At 39.7% G+C, this 26,229-nt stretch overlaps 1 protein-coding gene across 2 annotated transcripts in view; it reads left to right on the top strand.

The window, feature by feature from the left end:
• Positions 1-25,086, top strand: part of Cdkl5 (cyclin dependent kinase like 5) — a 177,943-nt gene extending 152,857 nt beyond the window's left edge. Inside the window, exons 15-19 of one of the 2 annotated variants that reach the window (XM_058573080.1) lie at positions 2,152-2,275; positions 16,349-16,448; positions 20,346-20,468; positions 21,632-21,751; positions 24,690-25,086. In XM_058573080.1, the coding sequence (XP_058429063.1) occupies positions 2,152-2,275; positions 16,349-16,448; positions 20,346-20,468; positions 21,632-21,751; positions 24,690-25,076 (854 nt within the window). In that variant the 3' untranslated portion in view covers positions 25,077-25,086. The remainder of the gene's footprint in view (positions 1-2,151; positions 2,276-16,348; positions 16,449-20,345; positions 20,469-21,631; positions 21,752-24,689) is intronic. The other variant, XM_046425835.2, reaches the window with a different exon arrangement.
• Positions 25,087-26,229: the final 1,143 nt, after the last annotated feature.

Raw genomic sequence — 26,229 nt, 5'->3', positions numbered from 1 at the left:
GAAATAATCCTTCTGAAGTTGCATTCTGACCATACCACTCATTCATTCCATTTAGTCATAAAATACTTATGAATGTCACCTGTGTACCTGGTACTAGTCTAGCTTAGAACAAATATGTCAATGGGCAAGATAGCTAAAGATCTCCACCCTAATGGAGCTCACATTCTCAGGAGAGATTGCCAGTAAATGTAATCCATTACCCCACCCCCAAAACCCTAATTCTCACCTGTTGAAAGGCCCTTGATGGCTTCCCATTGGCATCAGGACAAAATCTGAATTGTCTAAGATGGCATTCCAGACTGTCTGTGGTCTCGCTGCCAAGTCTGACTGGTACCCAGCCTGTGGGATTCGCACAGGCCATGCCCTTTAATGGCTTGAAACACATTAATCTTCCCTCATTTGAAGAGCTTGTTCCTGTCTTTTTCTTTACAGTCCTCTTCGTGTGAGATCTTCCCTACCCACCCTAGATGAAGTATTTCCTCCTCTGTCCTACTCACAGTACCATGCCTCTTATACAATGCAGACCACATTGTGCTCATTCTCTGTCTGCATTTCTCTCAGAAGGTTGTAAGCCTCTCAGAGATGCTGAGTTCTTGGACTGGGGGTGTAGCTCATTTAAAGAGCACTCACCCAGATTATGGAAGGCCTGGATTCAACCCCTAGTACTGGGGAAAAAAAAAAAATCTGATTTCTCTTCATCTGTTCTTCTTTTGATTAGCACACTGACAGGGCACAGTTTCATAAATATTTATTGTTTGAATTAAAGGAAAATTTCAAGTGTATTTTCTACTTGCACAGCCTTAAAAATATGATGTTTAACGGTTGACTGAAATGTGCCTCTGGGATTATATGAACTTAGGGGACATTGATAGAGAAAGACAAACCCTTTGGAGTGGTAACTAAAACCCTTGGGAACTAGCACCCTGATGGAGAAAGGACAATAAGCCCACAGGTAGGAGGCTCTGCCTTGCAAATCCTTCAAGAGTCACCACAGCCTTCTTTTATTTGTTGCTGGGAATTGAACTCATGGCCTTGTACATGCGAAACAAGCATTCTACCATCAGTGTTGTTTTTATTTCCAAAATAAAAACATACACAAGAATACTTGGTGCTGGGGATGTGGCTCAAGCGGTAGCGCGCTCGCCTGGCATGCGCAGGGCACTGGGTTCGATCCTCAGCACCACATACAAAGATGTTGTGTCCACCGAAAACTAAAAAATAAATATTAAAAATTCTCTCTCTCTCTCTCTCTCTCTTAAAAAAAAAATACTTGTATCATACATAAGAATACTTCTTGTTTTCATTCCTACTGGTCCAGAGTCAAGTGAAGGGCTGGGGTTGTGGCTCAGCATTAGAGTGTTCGCCTAGCATGTGTGAGGCCCTGGGTTCAATCCTCAGCACCACATCAAAATGAATAAATAAAATAAAGATATTGTGTCCAACATAAAAAAATATATATTAAAAGAGTCAAGTAAAATGTATCACTTACCTTGATATACATTCTGTATATTACTTTTACAAAGAAATTTACAGTATATTTTGATTTATGACCAAGCTTAGAAATTCATGGAAAAAAATTAGTAACTGTCCCCTCCCTAAAAGTAGAAAAGTATCTACTTACCTATATTGTAGTTTATTTTTCTGTTCATTCTTGAAATGAGAATATAGAGAAAGATACTATTTTTGTGCACTAACAAAATTTCTTTGTAATTTCGCTTAAAAAATATGAGTGACACTGCCTTCCAAATGTTTGGGCTTAAACTGGAGTTTATATTTTTCAGCACAAATGTTAAAATTATTTCTGACTAAGAAGTAGGTTGGGTCTATGATAAGAAAGCCTGAACTTAGATCAGTGGGGTGGGGGCTTTTAAATATCCTATATCAGTTGAAAGATTAGGTTTCTGTTGTGAAGTACATGTTGCCCTATGTTAACTGACCCTTGCTGCAAGCAGTGAAGTAGGGAGAATGTTCCCTGGAAAGCCTCCAACCTCAGAAGACATGAAAGTTTTGCAAAAGGGAGATGAGGATTTTTCCTCATCTATTTCTTTAGTTAGTTAGTTTTATGTTCAAGAAAATGCAATAAAATGACATGACAACTGCTTTGACCAAGAGTACATCTGTACATCAGTAACTGAGTTTTTCTTTATTCAGTGCCTTCTCCACGACCAGACAATTCTTTCCATGAAAATAACGTGTCAACCAGAGTTTCTTCCCTACCATCTGAAAGCAGTTCTGGAACCAATCACTCAAAAAGACAACCAGCATTTGATCCATGGTGAGTGTTTTGATTTAGTTTTATCTTCTTTTTTCAAATTATAGATTCAAGAATGCAAAGAAATTCTGGATAAATGTTAGCATTATTTCTCCTGCTTGGCCTTTCTCTCTCGAAAGATTTTTAGACAAGGAAGACATAATTTGTCATTATTTGTCTTTTTTTTTTAAGTTAAACATCTATATTAAATATCATTTAAAAGAAAAAACTCATACATCATTAAATACCTGATAATTTTCCATTGTATTCTTTGTGATATGAATGATAATATTTGTCGCTTCCCTTTATTGACATTGAACCCCATACTTTGCTTTGCACTTGTACATTGTCTCAGTCCATTCTCACAACTGCCCTTTGGAGTAGGGATTACCCCCATTTTATAGAAACTGAAGCTTGGAAGTCAAGTGCCGCAGTCTGGCTGGGCACAATCAGGAGCCACTTGTCAAAAGAAACTAACTTTATTTTTAGAACCACACACGCCAAACAAAACAGCTCCTCAGGAAAAACCCTCAGAGCCCAACTGCCACCACCGGCTTTCCACAAGCCTCTCTCTCCCACACAAGCTTCTCTCCACCTCCCACAATCCTCCTGCTCTTGAGGCCGATTGGCTGGGTCACGTGGGCGGAGCCAAAAAAGTCCCCCAATGAGCAGCTCGGTGGTCTGAAAGGGCAGGGAAACAGCCCAATGAGCATCACCGCAGAGGAGCCAATCAGCTAGATGTTGCTGGGGCCGCTGTGAGCCAATCATCAGCCAGCAGCTGGAAGTTTGCTGGGGCCCCTTCGGCTGTGGCTCTCAACATCTCCCCCTCTCTGTTTAAACAACAAGCATGTGGCTTAGGGACCGTGCCTGCCTTAGGTTGTCCAATAGTACATATGGTCCTTAGGTTGGTACCATTGCAATTGGATCTTACCCGTCACTGACTACCGGTCCAGTATACAGCCACACCTGTGGAGAGGTCTTTGTACCAGCGGGGGGTGAGGTTCTTTGCCTCACCTCTGTTGGCCCCCAAATTTTATCTGGACGATCATGACAAGCAGAAGGGAGGAAGATACACCAAGCCAATTGACGGCTCCTTTTGGAAAAATTGTACCACCAATGACATCATCAGCAAAAATACCCCAACACTACCACAAGTCACTGCACCAACAGATAGTTCACAATGCATACAGGAGAGCTCACAATGTGTCCAGGCAAGTTCTGCAAGCAGTTCAGTGATGGCTATTGTAGAAGCTGTAGATTGGTTTTATCTTTGACTTCACCAGCACTGGGATGAAGATAGGAATTCTGGCAATAATGGCTAAAGAAAAAATTATGTAACATTCCAGAAGGCACTAAAAGAAAACAATTTTCTTAACAATTTACATTGTCTTCACCGGCACTGGGATGAAGATAGGAATTCTGGCAATAATGGCTAAAGAAAAAATTATGTAACATTACAGAAGGCACTAAAAGAAAACAATTTTCTTAACAATTTACATTGTCTTTAAGAGAATTATTAAATATAATGAAAAGGAAAGGTGAAAGTAAACAAACAGATCTGTTAACCTTCTTTTTTGTTTACAGTTGTTTACCCAATTTAAATTAAACCATATAAATCACGTGAAAAAAATATTTGGATCCATTTTATCATGAGCGCTCATCATATATGATATATGGACATACGTACATTCAAACATATAACACAAAACACAAGTGTGCACACATAATATAATACATACAATACATAACATTATAGTAAAGGCCTTATAACTTTTTACAGGTGAAATCTCCATTGCAATGTTTAAAAACTCTATAGTCAAAAAATAGAACTGATCAGCAAAACACTAACCTAGGTCTGTATGAGCTCAAAAAACAAAATAGAACTTCATGATATGGCAAAGGGGAATAATAAAATAGATATTGAAAAAAGCATCCTGGTTCTGTTGCAGATGTAAGAATAGCCAAACTGGAGTTTTGGATATCAGTTGTTATGGATTTGAGCCAAATCATCTTCTTTTTGGTCTGTAGAAATCCCTTTAGTTAATCTTTCTGGAATCCAAATTGGCTGCTGTTCTCCCTGTGGAAACACATAAACAGACCCCCGACTCCAGACAATCACTGGGTCAGGACCTTGGTTAATCTCTCTGGAATCCAAATCGGCTGCTGTTCTCCCTGTGGAAACACACAAACAGACCCCCGACTCCAGACAATTACTGGGTCAGGACCTTTCCATTGTCCTGTTAGAATATCCTTCCAAAGTACCTTGGGCTTATGCACATTTTTTGGACACATATGCCTTTCCGCAGCACTAAGTCCTGATGAATCCAAATTTAAAAAGTTTAGAGTAAAAAGAGTTATTTTAAGTTTATCTTTGGGGAATATATACCCCTTCCCAATTCCTTCTTTTTGCTTTAATAAGTACATTTTAATAGTTTGATGAGCTCTTTCAACTATGCCTTGTCCCTGTGGATTGTATGGGATTCCTGTTATATGAGTAATGCCAAATGTTGAGCAAAATTGTTTAAAAGAGGTAGAAGTATAACCAGGGGCATTATCTGTTTTTAACTGTTTTGGAACACCCACAGTGGCAAAATTTTGTAAGCAATGAGCTATAACATCTTTAGTTTTTTCTCCGGCATGAAGGGAGCCCATCAAAAATCCAGAAGAAGTATCAACTGTAACATGCAAATATTTTAATTTTCCAAATTCTGGCAAGTGTGTGACGTCCATCTGCCAAATATGGTTAGGTATCAATCCTCTAGGATTGACTCCAAGATTAACTTGTGGTAAAAAGGTCACACAATTTTGACATCGTTTTACTATTTGTCTAGCTTGTTCCTTAGTTATTTTAAAACGCTTTTGTAAAGTATTAGCATTGACATGGAACTTTTTATGAAAATTTATAGCTTCTTCTAGTGTAGAGAAAATATGTGTGTCATGTGTAGTTTTATCTGCTAAATCATTGCCCAAACTAAGGGCTCCAGGCAATCCTGTGTGTGCCCTGATATGTCCTATAAAGAATGGATCTTTTCTGTCCCAGATTAGACTTTGTATAGTGGAAAGCAAAGAGAAAACAGTAGAAGAAGGGGAAATCCTACCAGCATCTTCAAGAGATACTATAGCATTAACTACATACTGACTATCAGAAAATAAATTAAATACAGAATCTTTAAACATCACAAAAGCTTGTAAAACTGCATTAAGCTCTACCTTTTGAGCTGATTGTTTGGGTACTAAAAATGTAAAAGTTTGATCAGGGGTAACTACTGCTGCTGTACCATTATTTGACCCATCAGTGAATATATTTGGAGCATTCATGATAGGTGTTTTTCTTGTCATTTTTGGAAAAATTACAGGATGCAATGACCAAAAAGACAATAAAGGATTAGATGGTAAGTGGTTATCAAATGAAACATTAGAATTGCACATGATTATTGCCCAAGTATTTAACTCATTAGCTAACTCATCAATTTGATTCATAGTATATGGAGTAATAATTTTATTGGGAGAAATTCCAAACACTCCCTTTGCTGCTTTTATTCCTTTGAGTATTAATTGTCCTACAGCCTCAGGATACCTAGTAAGAATAGTGTTAGGAGAATAAGATAAATGTATCCACAATAATGGACCTTCTTGCCAAAATACTCCTGTAGGAATATTTTTTGTTGGTAGTACGATAAATAATAAAGGCAAACTTATATCAATTCTATCCAAATGCATATTTTCCATATATGTTTCAATGATTTTTAATGCCTTTCTTGCTTCAGGCGTTAACATTCGGGGTGAATTTAGATCTGATGGACCTTTTAGGATATCAAATAAAGGTCCCAACTCTCCTGTTGGTATACCTAAATAAGGCCTTATCCAATTTATGTCTCCTAATAACTTTTGAAAGTCATTAAGTGATTTGAGTTGATCTACTCGTATTTGAATTTTTGGTGGACGGACCATGGTTGAGGATAATAGAACTCCGAAATAATTAATTGGAAAATTTAATTGTACTTTATCTATTGCTATCTCTAGGTTATAATTTTTTAATAAGTTTGTAAGTGTGGCATAACATTCTAGCAATGTGTTTTTATCTTTGTGTGCTAATAATACATCATCCATATAGTGAAATATTTGTAGTTCAGGATTTTGATTTCTAAGTGGCTGGATTACTTTGTTAACATAAATTTGACACATAGTTGGGCTGTTAGCCATCCCTTGAGGGAGTACTTTCCATTCATATCTCTGATCAGGACCTTCATGATTCAGTGCAGGGATAGTAAATGCAAAACGTGGACTATCCTCAGGATGAATTGGAATTGAAAAAAAACAATCTTTAATATCTATAACTAAAACATACCAGGTTTTTGGCAAAGCAGACAACTGAGGAATCCCTGATTGAGCAGGTCCCATAATAACCATCTCATTATTAATGGCTCTTAAATCTTGCAATAATCTCCATTTACCAGATTTCTTTTTGATGACAAAAATGGGAGTATTATGGGGAGATACAGAAGGTTGTATATGTCCTTCCGCTAATTGTTGTTTGACCAGGTCATGGGCTGCTTGTATCTTTTCTTTAGTCAGGGGCCACTGAGGAACCCATACTGGTCTTTCTGATTTCCAAGTAATTTTTATTGTCTCAGTGGCCCTTTCTGAAAATCCAACCCATGTCTGTCTGTTCCTTGATCTATTTGTATTGGTGCTGCTATACCTTGTTCTTGTTTTTCTAATCTTTTTCCTTTCCTAAAACCTTGTCTAGTCATAATAGTGGGTGCATTTTGATAGATGTTATTTGTTAATGTCAAACCTAATTGATCTAGGACATCTCGTCCCCATAAATTTACGGGAAGATGATCCAATACATATGGTTGTATAGTTCCTTCACATCCTTCAGGATCCTTCCAATCTAATACCATTGCACTTCTATGAGGATTAGTCGCCACTCCTAGGCCTCGAAGCGTTTGAGTGGCTTGTTGTAATGGCCAATGTTTTGGCCATTCTTGACGAGAGATGATGCTAAGGTCTGCACCTGTATCCAGTATCCCATTAAATTCATGTCCTTGAATATTTAGTTTTAGCATGGGGCGAGAATCTAAATTTAAAGAAAGCATAGCCCAATCTACACCTGTGGAGCCTAATCCCTTGGAACCTCTTTCTACAGTACGACTGGAAAATTTATCATGTAGGCTGGGTATTATTAGTAACTGTGCTATTCTATCTCCTGGTGAAATTACTGATATACCCTTTGGAGAACTGGCTATAATTTTTATTTCACCTTCATAATCGGGATCAATTACCCCAGGACTTATCATAAGTCCTTTTAGAGTAGAAGAGCTGCGTCCCAATAATAAGCCTACTGTTCCTTTGGGAAGAGGTCCTTTCACCCCTGTGGGAATGATTTGAACTCCCATTTCTGGAGTTAGTACTGCTCTGGCGGAGGCGCAGATGTCCAACCCTGCGCTCCCTCTGGTTTGTCTGATGAGGGATCTGATGGACAATGTGTCCTGGGCACTACCCTGATGGGGTTGCTGGGTTCCTCCAGTGCTCCGTATATTTGTGGTTTTGGGCCCCGGAGCATTGGGCCCCCCTGTCCATTTTTTGGCAATGGAGCCCGATGCCTTTCTCCACGATATCGTGGATAAACACCTGGCCCTTGTTCGTTTTTTGATAATGGAGTACCCTCTATGGTGGTTTGAGAACGGCATTCATTAGCCCAATGTCTCCCTCTACGGCATCGTGGGCAAATACCTGGTATTCTACTCCTTTGATACCTAGTTTTGTTAAACCCTCCTCCAATGGGGCAATTCCTTTTAAAATGTCCTGTTTGTTCACAATTGTAGCATGTTCTTGGCCTGGCATCTAAAGCCTGTTTTACTGCAGCTGCCACAATTTGCCCTTGTTCATTAATGTCTCTGGCATCTAAAGCCTGTTTTACTGCAGCTGCCACGACTTGCTCTTGTTCATTAATGTCTCTACATAATTTAATATGTGTTTAAATCTTCATGTTTCCATGGTCTAATGATATCTCTGCACCAACGATTTGCTTGCTCATAAGCCAGGTGTTTTAGTAATGGCATTGCTTGTTCTGTATTCCCAAAAACTCTGGTAGCTGTTTGAATAAGCCTATCTACAAATTCAGCATAAGGTTCATTAGCTCCTTGTATTACCTTAGATAATTGACCTTGTAAACCTCCATGTCCTTGTAAAGTCTTCCATGCCTTAATTGCATCTACAGCAATTTGTGCATATACACCAGGATCATATGCAATTTTTTGCTGCTGATCCTCATAAGGTCCCTTTCCTAACAACATATCTAGATTTCTCTGAGGATAACCAGCTGTTGCATTTCGCCTAGCCGTCTCCTTGCAAAATTCCTCATTGGCAACCTTCCATAACAGGTATTGTCCTCCATTTAGCACAGCTTTACACATATTAGCCCAATCTGCTGGCGTCATGTTCAAGTTGTTAATGGATTCGACCATGCTTACAGTGAAGGGTGCTTGAGGACCATAGGTTGTTACAGCCTCTTTTAGCTGCTTCACTGTTTTGAAATTTAAAACTTGGTAAAATCACTGCCCTCCTGCCTCAAATACAGGGCATGTTAATATTTGAGATCTTGTCTCAGGATCCCAACTATCAACTGCGGGGGTTGGGGACCTCCCAGCATATGGAGGTGGCCTTGTTAGTTGGACACTTACGTCCTCTAGTGATAGAAAGGTGTTAGTAGCAGTCTCCTGTAGAGGTGGTGCTGTTGGTTGGACACTTACGTCCTCTGGTGATAGAAAGGTGTTAGTAGCAGTCTCCTGTAGAGGTGGTGCTGTTGGTTGGACACTTACACCCTCTGGTGATAGAAAGGTGTTAGTAGCAGTCTCCTGTTGTAACTTTCCCCCTGATGGCTTTTTCTGTTTTACACTTTCTTTCTCTGTCTGACTAGCTTGAGAGGCCTTCTCTTTTACTTGAATCTTTTCCTCTGTCTGACTAACTTGAGAGACCTTCTCTTTTACTTGAATCATTATGTCTTCTTCTTCCTCTACCATTGTCTGAACTGAAGGCTTTGGACTAAGCAAACAAGATACGAACGTCCACAATGGCAATGTTCCAACTGGCAGAGTCCCTGGGCTTTTCTTTTCTATTCTTTTTAAATCTTCACCATGATGGTTCCATTGTGATATATTTAACAACTCCTCCTTAAAAAGCCATGGGCTACATTTTTGTATTGTATCAACGTATGCCCTGACTGTTCTTGATTTTACTGGGATGCCTCCTTCCTCTAACAATTTACTTAACACTCTTTCAGTTTGTTTTTTGCTAATTTCTGATCCCGTATTTCTACTATAATACAACCCAACAAGATGACGCCAAACAAAACCGAGACAGAATGAAATAAAAAGGGAACAACAAAAAGTCATTATAGCCTTTCTATCCTCCTGACATGTGCATCCGTTCTTTCTCCCTATCTGTTCCTCAGACATAAATAGTTTTTCCTCAGATGTGAGCGGTTTTTCTTCCATCTCACTCATCTCCAGGGACAGGCAACTTAAAACAAAAGTGAAGCAAAATAAAAGAGGAATCTTAAAATGGCTACCCATCCTCTCGCCCTGCCCTCGGGGGCGAGCAGTTTCACTTACCCTCAGTCGCTCCCCGTGTGAGCCACCAAATGCCGCAGTCTGGCTGGGCACAATCAGGAGCCACTTGTCAAAAGAAACTAACTTTATTTTTAGAACCACACACGCCAAACAAAACAGCTCCTCAGGAAAAACCCTCAGAGCCCAACTGCCACCACCGGCTTTCCACAAGCCTCTCTCTCCCACACAAGCTTCTCTCCACCTCCCACAATCCTCCTGCTCTTGAGGCCGATTGGCTGGGTCACGTGGGCGGAGCCAAAAAAGTCCCCCAATGAGCAGCTAGGTGGTCTGAAAGGGCAGGGAAACAGCCCAATGAGCATCACCGCAGAGGAGCCAATCAGCTAGATGTTGCTGGGGCCGCTGTGAGCCAATCATCAGCTGGCAGCTGGAAGTTTGCTGGCAGCTGGAAGTTTGCTGGGGCCCCTTCGGCTGTGGCTCTCAACAGTCAAGGAACTTTCCTGATGCTGGATAGTCAGTCACATGGATGAGGGAGCCCAAATTTAGACCTAAATGGGTTCTGACTCCAAAGCTTGTAGTTTTCATCTTTGTACCACCTGCCTTTCATTCATGGTAAAAAGTCAGAAGTAAGAACAGGTCTTCATATGCTACCCTAAAAAGGTTCAAATGTTGTGGCAAATTTTCTTATCCTTTTTCTTTTTGTATCTCATGTAGTACTGAGTCCTAACATTAATGACTAAAAGTTAGACTGGAAGTAAGATATCGTGATTGATGTCAACTTATTTATTTATTTATTTGTAGTTGTAGGTGGATATAATACCTTTATTTTATTGATTTATCTTTATGTGGCACTGAGGATCAAACCCAGGACCTCACATGTGGTAGGCAAGCACTCTACCACTGAGCCATGACTCCAGCCCTGATGTCAACTTTTAACCCTGTAACTTTATATGCCCGTCAGTTTCCTTATCTGTAAAATAGCGCTAAGCAGAGGCACTTCCCAGGCCAAGGATATCGTTCAGTGGAAAAACATAGTGTCAACATGCACAAGGCCCTGGGTTCGATTTCCCAGCACTGCAGGGTTAAAAAAAAAAATAGCAATTCCCTCATAGAGTTCATGTGATAATTAAATGAGGTAACTTATAAAAATTACCCAGAACAGTGTCTGTCACCTTACGGGCTCATTAATGTTAGTGGCTGCAGTTATTATGCTTAGTATCATATAGCTTCACTCTGACTTGTTGTTTCCCCTCCACCTAACTTTGCCAATAAACTTTCATGCATTCTGCCTCTTTGTGGCTGTTTTGTGCTCCCTGGGGTGTAGAGATTTACTGTGCATTAACCCTAGAGCACAGGTACCAGTGTTGACTATTCTCAGATGTAGTAGCTTTGATGAGCCCTGAAAATATTGTCTAAAGTGTGAGAATACATTAACATGGTTGGAATGAATAGAGTTTTTTTGGTCAATGAAGTGGTGATAATTTAGAAGAGAATCAGTTGTTGGTCATGGTCACCACCATGTAATCCTAGAACCTGTAATCACCTGTAATCCTAGCAACTCTGGAGACTGAAGCAGGAGTATCGTAGTTCAAAGCCAGCCTTAGCAATTTAGGAAGGCCCCAAGCAACTTAGCAAGACCCTGTCTCAAAAAAAATGTTGGGGGGGGCTGGGGTTATGGCTCAGCGGTAGAGCGCTCACCTCGCATGTGCAAGGCCCTGGGTTCGATCCTCAGCACCACATAAAAATAAATAAAAGTTATTGTGTATAACTACAAAAAAATAAATATTAAAAAAAAAACTGGGGCTGGGGTTGTGGCTCAGTGGAAGAGTGCTTGCCTCACATGTGTGAGGCACTGGGTTCAATTCTCAGCACCACATATAAATAAATGAATAAAATAAAGGTTCATCAATACTAAAAAATATATTTAAAAAAACAATAAGTGGGGGCTGGGCATATATAGCTCAGTTAGTAGAGTGCTTGTGTCTCATGCACAAAGCCTTGGGTTCAATCCCCAGCACCACAAAAAAAAAAAAAAAAAAATGGCTGAGGCTGTAGCTCAGTGGTAAAGCACCCCTGGGTTCAATCCAGGTACCAAAAGAAAAAAGAGAAAATCAATTACAGATTACCATAGTCATGTGAAAGCTAGGTCAGAATCAAAATTAAATCTAGGGGCTGGAGTTATAGCTTAGTGGTAGAGTGCTTGCCTACTAGCACATGTGAGGCATTGCTTTCAATCTTCAGCACCACATAAAAATAAAAAATAAAGGTATTGTGTCCATCTATGACTAAAAAAAATTTTTTTTTAAATTTTAAATCCAAAAGTGTGATAGTCAGTAATATTATTATGTCTTTTTCTGTTTTTTGTTTTTTAGAAGGTGGTTTGGGTTTGGTTTGGTGCTGGAATGAACCCAGGGCATGGCATATGCTAGGCACATGCTCTACCACTAAGCTGCTCCCCCAGCTCCTCATTTCTGTCCTTTTGATAATCCACTTGAGTAGTAAAACTTTAGATATGGATATATGGATAAACCTGAAATCAGTTGTTTTATGAGAATCAGAGGCACAATTGGGACATTGAACTTTAGCCAAGTCTTCATCGAGTATTCCTTGTTCTGATATTGCTGATTTGAGGCTTGAGAGGGTTCCAGCATTGCAGTAGTAAATTGGCTCTCTTCTTTTGTCCCCTGCCAACCCCTCCTGATAATGCTGCTATGACACATCTCTTTCATATAACATATCTTATTTGATCCAGTAATCTAAGGGCAGTCTGTGTCTCCTGTATAACAGTACTTTAAACTTCTTTGGGGAAGAGAATATTTGTACAGTGTACACTTTGTCTGCAATGAAAAAAATGAAGCTACTATGTCATATTTTTAAAACAACAAATAGATATTGTGGTATAATACCCAGAGCTGTTGTTATTCCGGCCAGCTTAGCTGCCTTGAACCCACTTAAGAACTGAGAGATGAGCCAGGATATCTCAGAACAAGAAAAAGAGAGTCCATGCAGCCAGATTCATCATCTTTACTAATAGGATGACACCTCTACCCTTGCTTGGAGCCTGTTTGTCTATTATGCCTAATTCTAGCAGTTGGCGCTGAGGTTGTCAGGGCAAGAAACAGTCCCAGGTAACAATGCAATGTGCAGAAGAAACAGCATCACGAACAGTAGGTGTAGAAAAAAGCAGGTGTTTCTGTCTTAGGCCCCCAGTGAGAAAATTATGCACATCATAGATATCCACTTAGAGTGTATGTTATAAAATAGATAATATTTACTCTGTTTAAAAAGACAAATTGGGGCTGGGGCTGTAGCTCAGAGGCAGAGCACTTGCCTAGCATGGGTGAGGCACTGGGTTCCATCCTCAGCACCACATACAACAATAAATAAAATGAAGGCATGCTGTCCATCTACAACTATAAAAAAAAATTTAAAAAGACAAATTGTATAAATGTTTAGAAAGACTGCCATCAAAATTGGGTTAAATGACACTTGAAACAGTAAATTAATTTGAAATCCCACTATTTAAGTGAAGAATTGCTGTAACTTACTTACATAATCCCAGACTCTCTTTTTTCATATAAAGTTATAGATATATTGTATCCATTATAGCTTGTCACCTAGCTTTTACTCCTATGGAATCGTTCACTATAGCTCTCTCCTCTCACACATTAGCTGACCACCCTAGTCACACTGCCAGGGGAGGGGAGGAGGCAGGGAAAGAATCACAGAGTAATGCCTCTCACCTCTTCAACTCGCCTTCCATGCTGCTTCCTGAAGGATTACTAAAGCCTCTATGGCTGACCCTGCTGCCGCATCTCCATCCCATCCTCTTTCCCTGTGAGTCTGGGAGCAGCTTTAATGAGGTCAGGCTCCTTTTTGATTTATCTCTATGTCTCTGACACCTAACACAGGGCCTAGCACATAAAAAGTACTTAGTAAATGTTGGCTGATTTTGATTAAGTAGGTTTTGGTTTTCATTCCTCCCTTTGGAATTTCCTCTTTCTCCTTGACTGATTATGGAAATTACTGTTGTGTTAGACGACATTGGAGTCACATGACTGTAAAGGAAGTCGCCTGTTTACTATTTGCCCCCCCTTCCCCCCACATATGCACTGTTCTTTTGGGAGCTGCTGCCCCCAATAATGTGCCAGGTGCCTGGAGGGGTGATCTTTCTCAAAGCGTCCATCCTGAGATTAATGCTGCTCTTCTTTGCCTTATTTAGCATGAAACTGCTGTCTGTACTGGGTAGAATCACAGGGACCACAGAGCACAGATGAAGAAAATGGCCAGCCACACTCTTGCGTGTTTGACTCACTCCCATCTGTCCATGTTCGAGGCTTCTTTTTCCATCCTTAGTACACCATATAGCTTTTCAAGTGCCTATATTCTGGGCCTCTGCTCTCTGTATCTCTCTCTCTCTCTCTCTTTCTCTCTCTCCATATAGATCTCTCTCTCTCTCTCTCTCTCTCTCTCTCTCTCTCTCTCTCTCGCTTTTCTCTTTTCTGTTGCTGTGTGAACTATCTAGGTATGTATGTTTTGTGTAATTTCCACCTGGATCTGTTTTTTCTCACTGTCTTCAGTCTGTCTTTTGTGATGCAAACATACGCATGTTTCAATCCTAGCTTTCATCTGGTTCAGGGGTAATTTATTACCTTTTTTCTTTTGGCCTCTGTGATTTTTCACAGCCTAGATCTGAGCCCCACCACCCACTCAGCTTCAGCTCAAAACTGTTTTCCTCATCATTCCTCCTATCCCTTCTGGACTGTTTACCCAGCACCCTTTGAAGAGACCTTACAGAGAGGGTCTTTGATCCATCTTCCCTCAACTCAACTCTGCAACACCTAACTTCAGACTCTGAGCTGTTTCCTCCCCACCCCTTCTCCTCTTTCATTACCCTCCCAGCTTCAACTCTCCCTTTCATCTTATTCTCCTTTTCATCCTGGACAGACTCTCCTCTTTCCAGGAAAAACCCTTCTCTTCCTAGAACTGGTGTCTCATCCTTCCTTTCCTCTCCTGCCAGAGTTAATATTCTTAGAGTAATGTCTTCCCCTTCTGAAATTGCATTCATGTTGAGATTGTTTTCCTTTATAGTACTACACTGCATCTAAAGAATCTTTAACTTTCTACCACCCCATTTCCCCATTCTTGCTCATTTCATCATGTCTGAACTTTTTTTTTTTTTTTGGCGGGGCGGGGATACCTAGGGATAGATTCCAGGGGCACTCTACCACTGAACCACATCCCCAGCCTTGTTTATTTTGAGACAGGATCATGCTGAGCTGCTGAGGCTGGCCTCAAACTTGCAATCCTCCTGCCTTAGCCTCCCAAGTTGCTAGGATTGCAGGCATGCGCCACTGCACCTGGCTATGCCTGAAGTTTTCTGGCTGTAGTTGCGGGTTGAAGTGTCATGATTTGTTGAAAAACAAAACTTTTATTTCACAACTTGGAACTCTCAGTGATGTTTAAAATTGCAAGTCCCAGTAAGTTTCTGGAACACTTGGACCTACCATACCAGTTTTTACTTCTTGGCCATTCCCATTAAGTTTTAGACTAAATGCTTAAGAAGAAATGGTCACTGTGCCACTAAGCAGTCACTTTTACTCTCAATTTTAGAGAAAAGCTTATAAAAGAAATCCAATAATTTGAGAAAAAGGCTCTGCACAGTCATATAGTTATTGAAATTAAAAGTAGGGTCCATGGAATGTGAGTTCTTCAAGAGTAACACTAGTCAAGTTGCTTTTTAAAGAGTATAAGTTAAATTAATATAAGTCCTCTTTCAACATACAAGTATAGGCATCTTTTTGAGGCCACGGCATTATTTCCTATCTTTTAAATACCTTCTATTTTTATTAAAATACCTGGTGTTATCCATGGCATTAAGCTTAATGTCAGTGTTTTCAGTTAGAAGCTTTTTCTTTCCATGAGCACTTTGTATTAAAACATTCATCCTATCTATGTTTTTAAGTATTTTTTATTTAGTTTTAATAAATGGATAAAAGGTTTAATAGAGAGGAATTTTCCAGTGTCAGGCCATTTTTTTTATTTGTAATGTTTCTGTAGCAGCATTGATTTTTTTTAATGTTCACTATCTTGGCAAGCTGCTAATAATAAACTCGTTGAACTGTTTTTTAAAAGGTAAATAGAAAAATGAAGGTATTAAAAATGTTTCTGCTCTTTTCTTGGAGGGTTACAGAAAAGGCATCCTCTAAGCTGTGCACTTTTCAGAATCTCTAATTCTAAGGCTTTCAGCAGCATGAAAATGGTCCAGCAGCACAGTTACAGATCATTTGTAATAGTGCCCAAATTGCTAGTGTGAGTGAGCCTGTGCTGAAAAATACCCATTAACTATGGTTGATTAGATTCAGTTCCTCCTGTGATTTTTTTGAGGACCTTTACCTGTGTGCTTGATTCTTCATGGCTGTTTGCACCTGGTGTCGTGCATTTTTAGTCTTCATTATGCTGGTCACACAGTGGCAAGAGATTGATTGAAAGATCAATATGATAAAAATGTCTTCTCATTTAGGAAAAGTCCCGAAAATATTAGTCATTCTGATCAACTCAAGGAAAAGGAGAAGCAAGGCTTTTTCAGGTCAATGAAAAAGAAAAAGAAGAAATCTCAAACAGTAAGTAGATAGCCAATTTCTATGTATAATGGCATGGGTTTCTGCATTATTCTGTGGATATATTACACTCTGTACATGGCAATCAAAGTTAATTTTTTGCTGAGACTTGACATGCATACACTGTAGATGTCTCTTTTTGAAATTCTATACAACTGTCCTCTCACAAAGTCTTTTCTAGATTCAGCAGATCTTTAAGAATAGAAGAAATTTAATTTGGATGAAAGAGAACACTTTAAGCCTCTCTCAATAAACTTCTTATCCGTATAGATTTATATTCCTGTAAAAACTATGGAGATGAAAAATTTGTTTCTCTCTGGGGGCATAAAGATATGTGAAAACTTAGAAAACAGTTTTGATTTACATTTAAATCTTGAAATTCATAAATAACCATCATTCCTTATCCTCCTGGCTAATTGTAGAATTCCCATGTTGACAAGTATGTTTCTGTGCTGTATAGTCACAAAGAGATGATCACATCAGATGTTTCAGAGCTTGCTTTAGTAGGTAAACATGTTTCCCCTGTAGTATCACTGTGAGTTGGGCTGCACTTTAGCTCCTGGGAGCTCTCAGCCTGAACAAAAGGCTGGTACTAAGTACATCACTTCACTGAGCCACCCAAGTGAGAATTCTATTGGCTAGAGACTTGAGAAAATGTGGGGGAGCCAGGCCTCCAGGACAGCAACGGGTGGTTCTTTGCCCATCTGAGGCCTGCTTCCCCCTTAGCTTCATGAAACCTTCAAAATTAGATGAGGTTGAGTTAGCCATTTTAAGTGATTTTGATTCCAGCTGTACTTCATGCATGATATGCTCTCATTTATTTGAAGAAGAAAATTGCCTAATCCAAATGGCCTGTTCATTGATTTCATCTGTAAGATTAATAGATTAGACTCAGTGTTTTTGAGGCCCTTTTCATTGTGAAAATTCTAGAATTGTGACTCAATGGTAAGATGAGATAGGTGATAGTAGCGAGTATATAACCTAGAATCAGGATTTTTGTTTCATAAATGTTCTAGAAATGTTAACAAGGACCTTTCTTAGATTAGCTTTCTAGACCATTCTTTCACTTGCTTGCTTATAAAATTTATGTATTTCATGATAGAATAAATATGACCTCATTAGAGAAAAATGTGTAAAATGTTTGTGGAAGAAAAGGGGGTGGGGGGTGTTTTAGGGGTGGTTTTTTTGGGGGGAGCTATAGGGATTGAACTCAGGGGCTGGCACTTGACCACTGAGCCACATCCCCAGCCCTATTTTGTATTTTATTTAGAGACAGGATCTTGCTGAGTTGCTTAGCACCTCACATTTGAGGTTAGCTTTGAACTTGCAATCCTCCTGCCTCATCCTCCCGAGCTGTTGGGATTATAGGCTTGCACCACCATGCCCAGATTAGGTTTGTTTTAAATAATAGTAATAATTATAGTATAATTTTATATTCTGCCTTTTTACAATATATTTATCTGTGTCTATGTACACACAATATTGTATGCTACTTCACAAAACTTTATTGTCTTCAATTTAATGCCTGCATAATATTCCTGAAATGTTCATTTGAGTTAAAAAAAAAAAAATTAAACCTACCCTTATCTCTAACTGAAGCTCACCTAAAATGAAAAGTCAAATCAAAATGCCATAGTTGGGCACAGTAATCACAGTGACTTCAGGAGGCTAAGATAAAGGGATCATAAGTTCCAGGCCAGCCTTGACAACTTAGTGAGACTTTGTCTCAAAATAAGAATATAAAAAGGGCTGGGGATGGCTGGGGATATAGTTCAGTTGGTAGAGTGCTTGCCTTGCATGCACAAGGCCCTGGTTTCAAACCTCAGCACCACAAAGAAAAATAAAAAGGACTGGGGATGTAACTCAGTAGTATAGTGCCCCTCGTTATATTCCCCAGTACTATTTAAAAAAAGAAAAAGAAAAAAATGCCACTCAATCAGATATTACTTACATTTGTTGCTGAGAGTAGATGAACAAATAGACCTATGTTAGCCTAGGGATGCTTAAAATATTTAAAGTGCTAAAAAAATAAATACAACATTTACCATTGTCTACAGAACATATTCATCATGATCATTGAAACTTAGCTACCTCTTCCTGACCACTATGAGTTTTATTTTAAGGTTTTTGTTCTTAACCACAGATCTGCAGCCATTTTAAGTGATTAAATGACAGAAAATAGTAAGAATCAAGGAATTGAAACTGTTTTTGTATTTAGAGTTAGGTTTTAATGTCCGTCTGCCTTAGACTGACATTAAACCTAAAGCCCCTGACTCAGTGAGGCCAAGTAGAGTTTATACATATTGACTGACTTTATTATTCAGGATACAGTTACTTAGATATTTAAATAGTATAGGGTAAATAGGAAAATTAATATTTTCTAACATCTCTTTGACTTACTTTTTATTAGATATTTAAATTAACTGCAAAATATCTTTCCTCATGCCATCATGCCTTACACCTTCCAAAGCAAAAGTTTTTAAAATACCACCGTATTTTTTTAACTAAAGAAAAACTATTTAAGGCCTTTTTTGAATGAGCAAACGTACTTAAAGTTCATTTGTTTTCACTTTCTAGAATTGAACAAAAGGAAACTAAAACAAACTTTGAAATATTTAGGCATTGTAACTTTTGCATAGGCTTCAAAGAAATTCTGATGTCCAGTGCACATAGAGAGGTGTGAAATTTTAAAAGTTGGTGGATCTTAAATCTAGTTGAACCCTTTTGTTTCATTAGCACAGGAACTGAGCCCAGGCAGGTTGTGACCTGCCCAACACATAGTCAGTTGGGACAACGAAAACCAGGTACTCGTGAATCCCAGTGCCAGGCTTAGTCCTGCTGGGCCCATTGCTGTGAAAGGCCCTGGGGGGAGGAGGGAGCTCTCTTCTGACCTCTTTAGCAATGGGTCTTAAACTGTGCCCTGGGTTCTTGTCATTAGATTAGGAAATTAGAGCATGGGATATTTTTCCCAAATGTCCTCATACACAAACACATAAAAGATGGTCTGTGAATACCTTTATTACTTTCTAGTTCTCCGACAATTGAGATATCCAAAAGAGAGAAAAGGAGTGCCAAAAATTAATTCTGTATTGTAAAGGTGCATGCTTTGACTCAAGCAAATCTGGAAGCTGCCTTGGGAAATCTGGCTTCAGTTACATATCCAGAGAGTTACATAAGCCCTCAGAGCATATGGTGACTTTGCCAACTTGGTAATTGTATTCTACTTAGTATCTCAACTTGCAATGATGCTTCAATTTAAAGATTGAACTTTCTGTTTCTTCACTTGAAAAGCCAATTTTCTAAATTGTGCCAAATATTTTCCACTGGGTAAATATTTCTAACAGTGTACAAGAAGGCTGCTTGGTCAGTGTTAGCATCCCAGAACAGTGGTAGTCCTCTTCCAAGTGATGTATTCTGGCTCAAGAGTTGACCAAATTTATAAAGGATTTACAGTATCTCTTTTCCCATTAATAGGCAAATTATATTGTTATTTTTTAGTTGCTAAATTTCTCTCTAGCAATTAGGAAAAGATTGAAGTTCATCAGTAGCTCATTAAACAATTCTTTATAATAATTTTATTTTGATAATAAATAAATTTTTAAATGTTTCATAAGCTTAATCTGAACAGTGTGTATAGGTTTCCAGGCATTCCTACCATAGGTATTGATCATGACCACATATTATAGGCTTAGAAGAAGTTCATGCTTGCCTTGAACTTACCTTATTGACCTCTTCATACCCATGTGAAAAATGAAACAGAACCATTCTAGATGGTCAGCACAGAGATTCTTTCAGTGACTGTTAATATTTAACAAATTGAAGGCTGCCAAGGGTTATTAGTTTCAATAAAAGCACCTTTTTTTTTTTTTGCAATTAGTTTATTTGTATCTTATATTGCAGACAGATTCCACCAACGGGGAGAATCCAAGCATCAAGAAATCCCTCTTTCCTCTTTTTAATTCAAAGAATCATTTAAAGCATAGTTCTTCTTTGAAAAAGCTTCCTGTAGTCACTCCACCCATGGTACCCATTTTTATGTATGGTAGCCCTGAAAACTGCTCCAGTAAACTTGTTTTACTGATGACAAAAGCATGTCTTATTTTCGTGGGGTCATATTCTCTTTGTGCTAGTTAAGTACCTGAGCCAGTTCCATAAATTCACCGGGATATAAAATCTTTGTCATTCTGGATTTTTTGGAATCAGTTAAGGATGTTGACACATAACATCTATTAAACAAACCAGTGAAAGGCTAGTTTGGGTTGTCTGATTAGCCAGTTATTGGCAGACAACATTTATGAAGTCCCTTATTTCCTGTAAAGAATTTGATTAACATTTACACTTAACAAATGTCTTTGCATTTGGCTCACAAAGTTTGTTAACATTTGGTTGGCAGTTTGTTTCTTTGAAACTAAGTTTGAGTTGACCAAATTAAGTGAGCTAGCAGGCTCCATGAAAAAAATAGCTTCTACTAGTTGGTGACTTGTTCTTTCCTTGCCTGGCTCTAGCTTTTGCTGGTCACTTAATTTAAAGCCACAATTTTGCTCGGCATGTGGCATAACTCTCCTTTGTTCACCAAAACTGGTGAATAGACTAATTGCATTCACCTGGAATTTGTGGTACAAATTTCCAGCATTTTTCCAGTATATAATTCTAGATCCAAATTTACTGGGTAACGTTGGGACTATGATTCAAACTGTACTTTCCCACTTCACTATCCTTGAAGACCTACTAGACTTCTTTGGCACCACCAACTGTAGTGTTTGGATCATTTTCCCAGCAGGGAAATTTTTTTTGTTGTTTTATTGAACTGGTTCATAACCTAACTGCAATATGGAATGAGGATACGACATCAATTCCTGGTACAGCCCAATTTAACTGCTCTCTCTTACAGCGACTAAAACTAACAGCATGGGAATGCTTTAAGGGTTGAGGTTTCAACAAAGCTGCATGACATCTGCCAATTTTTCCTAATGCAGGGAAAATTATTAAGAGGGCAGCAGAATTTAACTAGCATCACTTGCATTATGAATATTGGGAGAGTTTTGGTTTCTTTCTTTCTCCCCCCCCTTTGAGTTTTGGTTTGGTTCAATTTGCTTTCTGGTTTTGTTCTCCTCTTGGGTGTGGCTGTATATCTTAAATAGATTTATTGGTGTGCTTGTTGAAACCTTGTCCACCTTTCACTCTAGGTGCCCAATTCTGACGGCCCCGACCTTCTGACATTACAGAAAGCCATTCACTCTGCTAGCACTTCAAGCAGCAGACCAAAGGAGTGGCGTCCTGAGAAGTTCTCAGATCTACAGATCCAAGTGAGTGGAACCTACACTACTCCTAGACTCTCTGACTCTGCAGCAAGTCCTAGGGAGGAAGGCAGGGGAGAAAAAAGTTAGTTTCTCGGTGTTACTGCAACACTGAGGGCCTCCTTCAAATAGACCCTCACTAATAGCCAGGTATATCTTGGGAGTCTGGATGAATCATACTTCAATGACTCACGTCCTCATGGGGGAAAAGTGAGTCTCTAAGCCTTCACCTAGCTGGGGAGGGGACAGAGAGGTTAAGGGAATGAAAAAGATACAGTCCTATCCTCCAAATACTCTACAGCCCAGGAGAGAGATTCATAAAGATTGTGGTGAAAAGTGAGGTCAGCTATAAAATGTTGAGAGAATGAATGGAGATGGTGGGAAGATTAAAATTTCCTTAAAAGTAGTAGAATACAAATTGGGTCTTTTTTTTAATATTTTTTTTTAGTTGTCAATGAACCTTTATTTTATTAGTATGCAGTGCTGAGAATTGAACCCAGTGCCTCACACATGCTAGGCAAGAGCTGTACTGCTGAACTATGACCCCAGCCCCCAAATTGGTTCAGATACAGATACAGATATGATTATCTTTCATGAAAGAACATTTCATTTCCTGAAACCTGTGCTATCTCAGATGAAAAAAAACCAGGCAAACAATTGCATTAGGAACTACAAATTGGACAGTATTATATAGGCACATTTATCTACTGTAGTGGGGCAATAAGCAGAAATTGAGTCAGTAAATTTTTTAAGTAGTGGAGGTTTATCTCCTTTAAACAGCTTGTCAATTAGAGAAGTTTCAATATTGTAACTTTTCAGTATCCCACAATAAGCATAGTTACATAATTTGTTGATTTCTTTAATCAAATCACAGGTTTCTGTGATTTGGAGGTGGGGCCTTTACTCATTACAGGTTTTCTATTTGTTCTCTTTAACTGTAAGCTGTTACTTAGAGCTGGGGACAGGAGTTCCCCAAATGGCTATCCTCTTTATCCAACCATTTATATTTTCTGCTTCTGATGTCATATGGGCTGGGGGCAGTGGGGGAATAGAGAACCAGATATTCAAGTATATTGGAACACAGGCTCCAAGTGAGGGCCCAATGCTTAGAAACTCCATGGTGAAACTGTTTCCTTTGCCAAGAAGCTTTTTTCAAGTAACTTTTCATCTCCAGCTGATTCTGGATTATTGTAATTGCTCAATAGTTACATGTGATTAGGGCTATAAAAAATCCCCAGGAGTCTCATTGTGTTACCATAATAATTTAATAAAAAATGAAAAAACAAAAACACCTTTGAGCACTTACAGTGCGCAAGGTACTATGCCACCTCCTGTGGGGACCCATGGCTTTCTTAGAAAGATCTTGGAATAGTGTTGGAGGATACTTCCCCTGGAGCAGTTAGTTCCTCCTTGAGTTGATTCTCAAGCCTTTTACCTTGGCTTTCTTTCTTTTAACATTTTTTAGTTGCAGATGTACATAATAGCTTTATTTTATTTATGTGTTTATTTATTTTTTATTCTGGTACTGGGATTTAACCCAGGGGTGCTTTACCACTGAGCTCCATCCCCAGCCCTTTTTATTTTTTATTTTGAGACAGGGTCTCACTAAGTTGCTAAGGACCTCATTAAGTTGAGGCTGGCTTTGAACTTGAACTTTGATTCTCCCTGCCTCAGCCTCCTGAGCTGCTGGGATTACAGGCCTGCACCACCATGCCTGGCTATTTTATTTATTTATTTTTATGCAGTTCTGAGAATCAAACCCAGTGCCTCACACGTGCTAGGCAAGTGCTCTGCTACTGAGCTACAACCCCAGCCCGTAACTTGGCTTTCAACATCGTGTTCCTTCAAACCCTGTGGTGTTCCTGGAGATTTTCAACATCTTATTCAAACTTGGCTAGTCCTAAATGTATGTCGCTTGTACTGTGACACTCAGAGTAAAGGTAAAGATATTAGCAGGCAGAGCTGCCCCAAGGCTAGGATTGTAGTCTGAGTGATAAGAGTCCAGCAATAGTGATTGGCTGTGCATGTCTAAGGGCTTTCCATGCCTCTTCTGATAGTGGCCTTCACATGCCCCATGATAGAGGTGGAGAATAGGGGAGTCAGCTGCCTTTGACCATTGAGGAGCCTGAGGCTCTGGAGTTACCTGAGAGTATTTGGCTAGCCTGAGGCAGAACATGTCCAGGACCCTGCCTTCTGCCTTGATGCCACTCTTCCTCCACAGTGCAGCCCCTTATGGGCCTTCAGTCATGGACAGTCAGGCAGAGCTGCTGTGAGTCCATGTTAGGAGTTGACGGCCTTCTGTGAATGAAAAATTAGGTTCTGTAGGGGTTTTGCTTTTGTGCTTTGCATTGTTTATGCCCAGATCTTACACCCCACCCCCCACCATACATTCACATAAAAGTAACTATAGCAGGGCACATTTAGACTTTACAATATCAAAGAAAAGGGGAAATCAGATAGATGAGAACAAAAAGGGCTATACAATGTTTTAGCTCAGTGCATTGCTGCCGAACTAAAGCATTGCATTCTTCCAGCTTCTCTTGCAGCTAGATAAGGTTGTGTGCCTGAGTTCTAGCCAGTGAAATATTAGGTGGAAGCATTATGTGGAACTTTTGGGAAGTCTTCTCAAAAAGGAGAAAAACATCCCTTCTTATATTTCTTCTTCTTATGGTTGAAGCATGAAACTCCATAGTAAGACAGGATGCAGCCAGATTGAAGGAGCCTGGGCCTCTGAGCAGCACCCTAGTTGTCTTCTAGATTTTCACATGAAAGGACAGTGACTATAGTCTTCTTTGAAGAAACTCAGAAGGCAGCTAGAGCTGGGCTAGCCCTTCCAGCTTGCCCTCCCTGGCTTCTTTTAGTCTTGTCCGCTCTGAGCTCCATTTTCTCCCAGCGCCTTGGTCTACTCAGAATTTAATACTATATATGTTCCCATCCTTTCTTTCAGAGCCAGCCGTTAAAATCACTGCGCAAGCTGTTACATCTCTCTTCAGCCTCAAATCATCCGGCTTCCTCAGATCCCCGCTTCCAGCCCTTAGCAGCTCAACAAACCAAAAATTCCTTCTCAGAAATTCGGATTCACCCCCTGAGCCAGGCCTCTGGTGGGAGCACCAACATCCGGCAGGAGCCCACACCAAAGGGCAGGCCAGCCCTCCAGCTGCCAGGTCAGATGGATCCTGGTTGGCACGTGTCCTCTGTGACCAGGAGTGCCACAGAGGGGCCTTCCTATTCTGAACAGCTGGGTGCCAAGAGTGGGCCAAACGGGCACCCATATAACAGAACAAATCGCTCACGAATGCCAAATCTGAACGATTTAAAAGAGACGGCCTTGTAATTTGTGCTGGGGTGGGGGGAGGGGGGACGAGCCAGTTGGGAAGGGAGGGCGCGGGGTGGGCTGGGGAATGGGCTGGGCCAGGGTGGTAAGCCAGTATTTTCAGCTTTATGAAGGTGTGTGCAATATTGTATGTGTAGGGCCATCTGGCTCCTCACAGCCACAAATGCTAGTCAGGGATCTTAGAGCCACGGGAGTTCCTTAGGGATCGCCACTCCCCACAGGTCTTGTGTGAGAATGGATAGAGTGTGCCATTGAGGAAGAAGAAATTCTTGCCAGTGTCTCCCCCTTACATTCCAGCTTTAGTGCAATCTCTGTTGAACTTGGGAAAGCCAGGACATGTCCTGGCACTGCAAGGGATAGAAAAATTCGTGTTGACCGATGCCCTTACCACGTATTTTTTTCTGCCTAGACTAAATGTGGGGTTTGTTGTAATCCAAGAGTATCCCTTTGAAGGGTTAGAAGATGAACTGTATGTCTTAAATTGTTTTCTAAGCTTCCATATTTGATAGGATTTGTAACATTTATTTATAATTAATATTGTACTGTTATAATTATCATACTTTTATGTTCTAATGTAAAGTTATTTTGAGCTGTTTGGAACATTGTGAAGCAGTGGGACAGCTACAGTAGTTTCTATAAAAACTAAACAGTAACATTTATATATTGCATCAGGAGTATTTTATTCTATATATATATAAATATATATATGGTAAATATCTGTCTGTTTTATAAATATATTCATTTAAAGAAAGTATCGTTATGACACTATCTGCCATATTTTTATACATTTGTGATATGAAGTGAGTATTATACTTCTAATAAAGGGAGTTGAATTGTGGCTACATGTGACTGTAACAGTATGAACCTTGCTCAACTTTTCGGCCCCAGCAGTAGCCTCTAGATGTGATCCTTGGTAGCAGATAATGCAGCATCTCTTTCCAGACCCACAAGGGAAGAAGGTCAGCTAGGCCAGTGAAGATTCCAGCAGGCCTCGTTTCCGCCCTCACACACTTGGCTCCCATTTGTGTCCAGGGATGTTACTTGGACACAAGGGGGGGAACCAGACAGAGGTGTTGCTCATGGGTCTTTGTAGAGAGAATGTGCTCTTCCACTAAGCATTAGTGTAGAGCGTAGACCAAAGATTCGCCAGCAA

The sequence above is a fragment of the Marmota monax genome, unplaced genomic scaffold, assembly GCF_021218885.2.
Source record: "Marmota monax isolate L192 unplaced genomic scaffold, Marmota_monax_Labrador192_F-V1.1 WCK01_AAM20220418_F8-fsc00203, whole genome shotgun sequence".
Taxonomy (NCBI): Eukaryota; Metazoa; Chordata; class Mammalia; order Rodentia; family Sciuridae; genus Marmota; species Marmota monax.
This window is presented reverse-complemented; position numbering and strand designations above follow the sequence as displayed.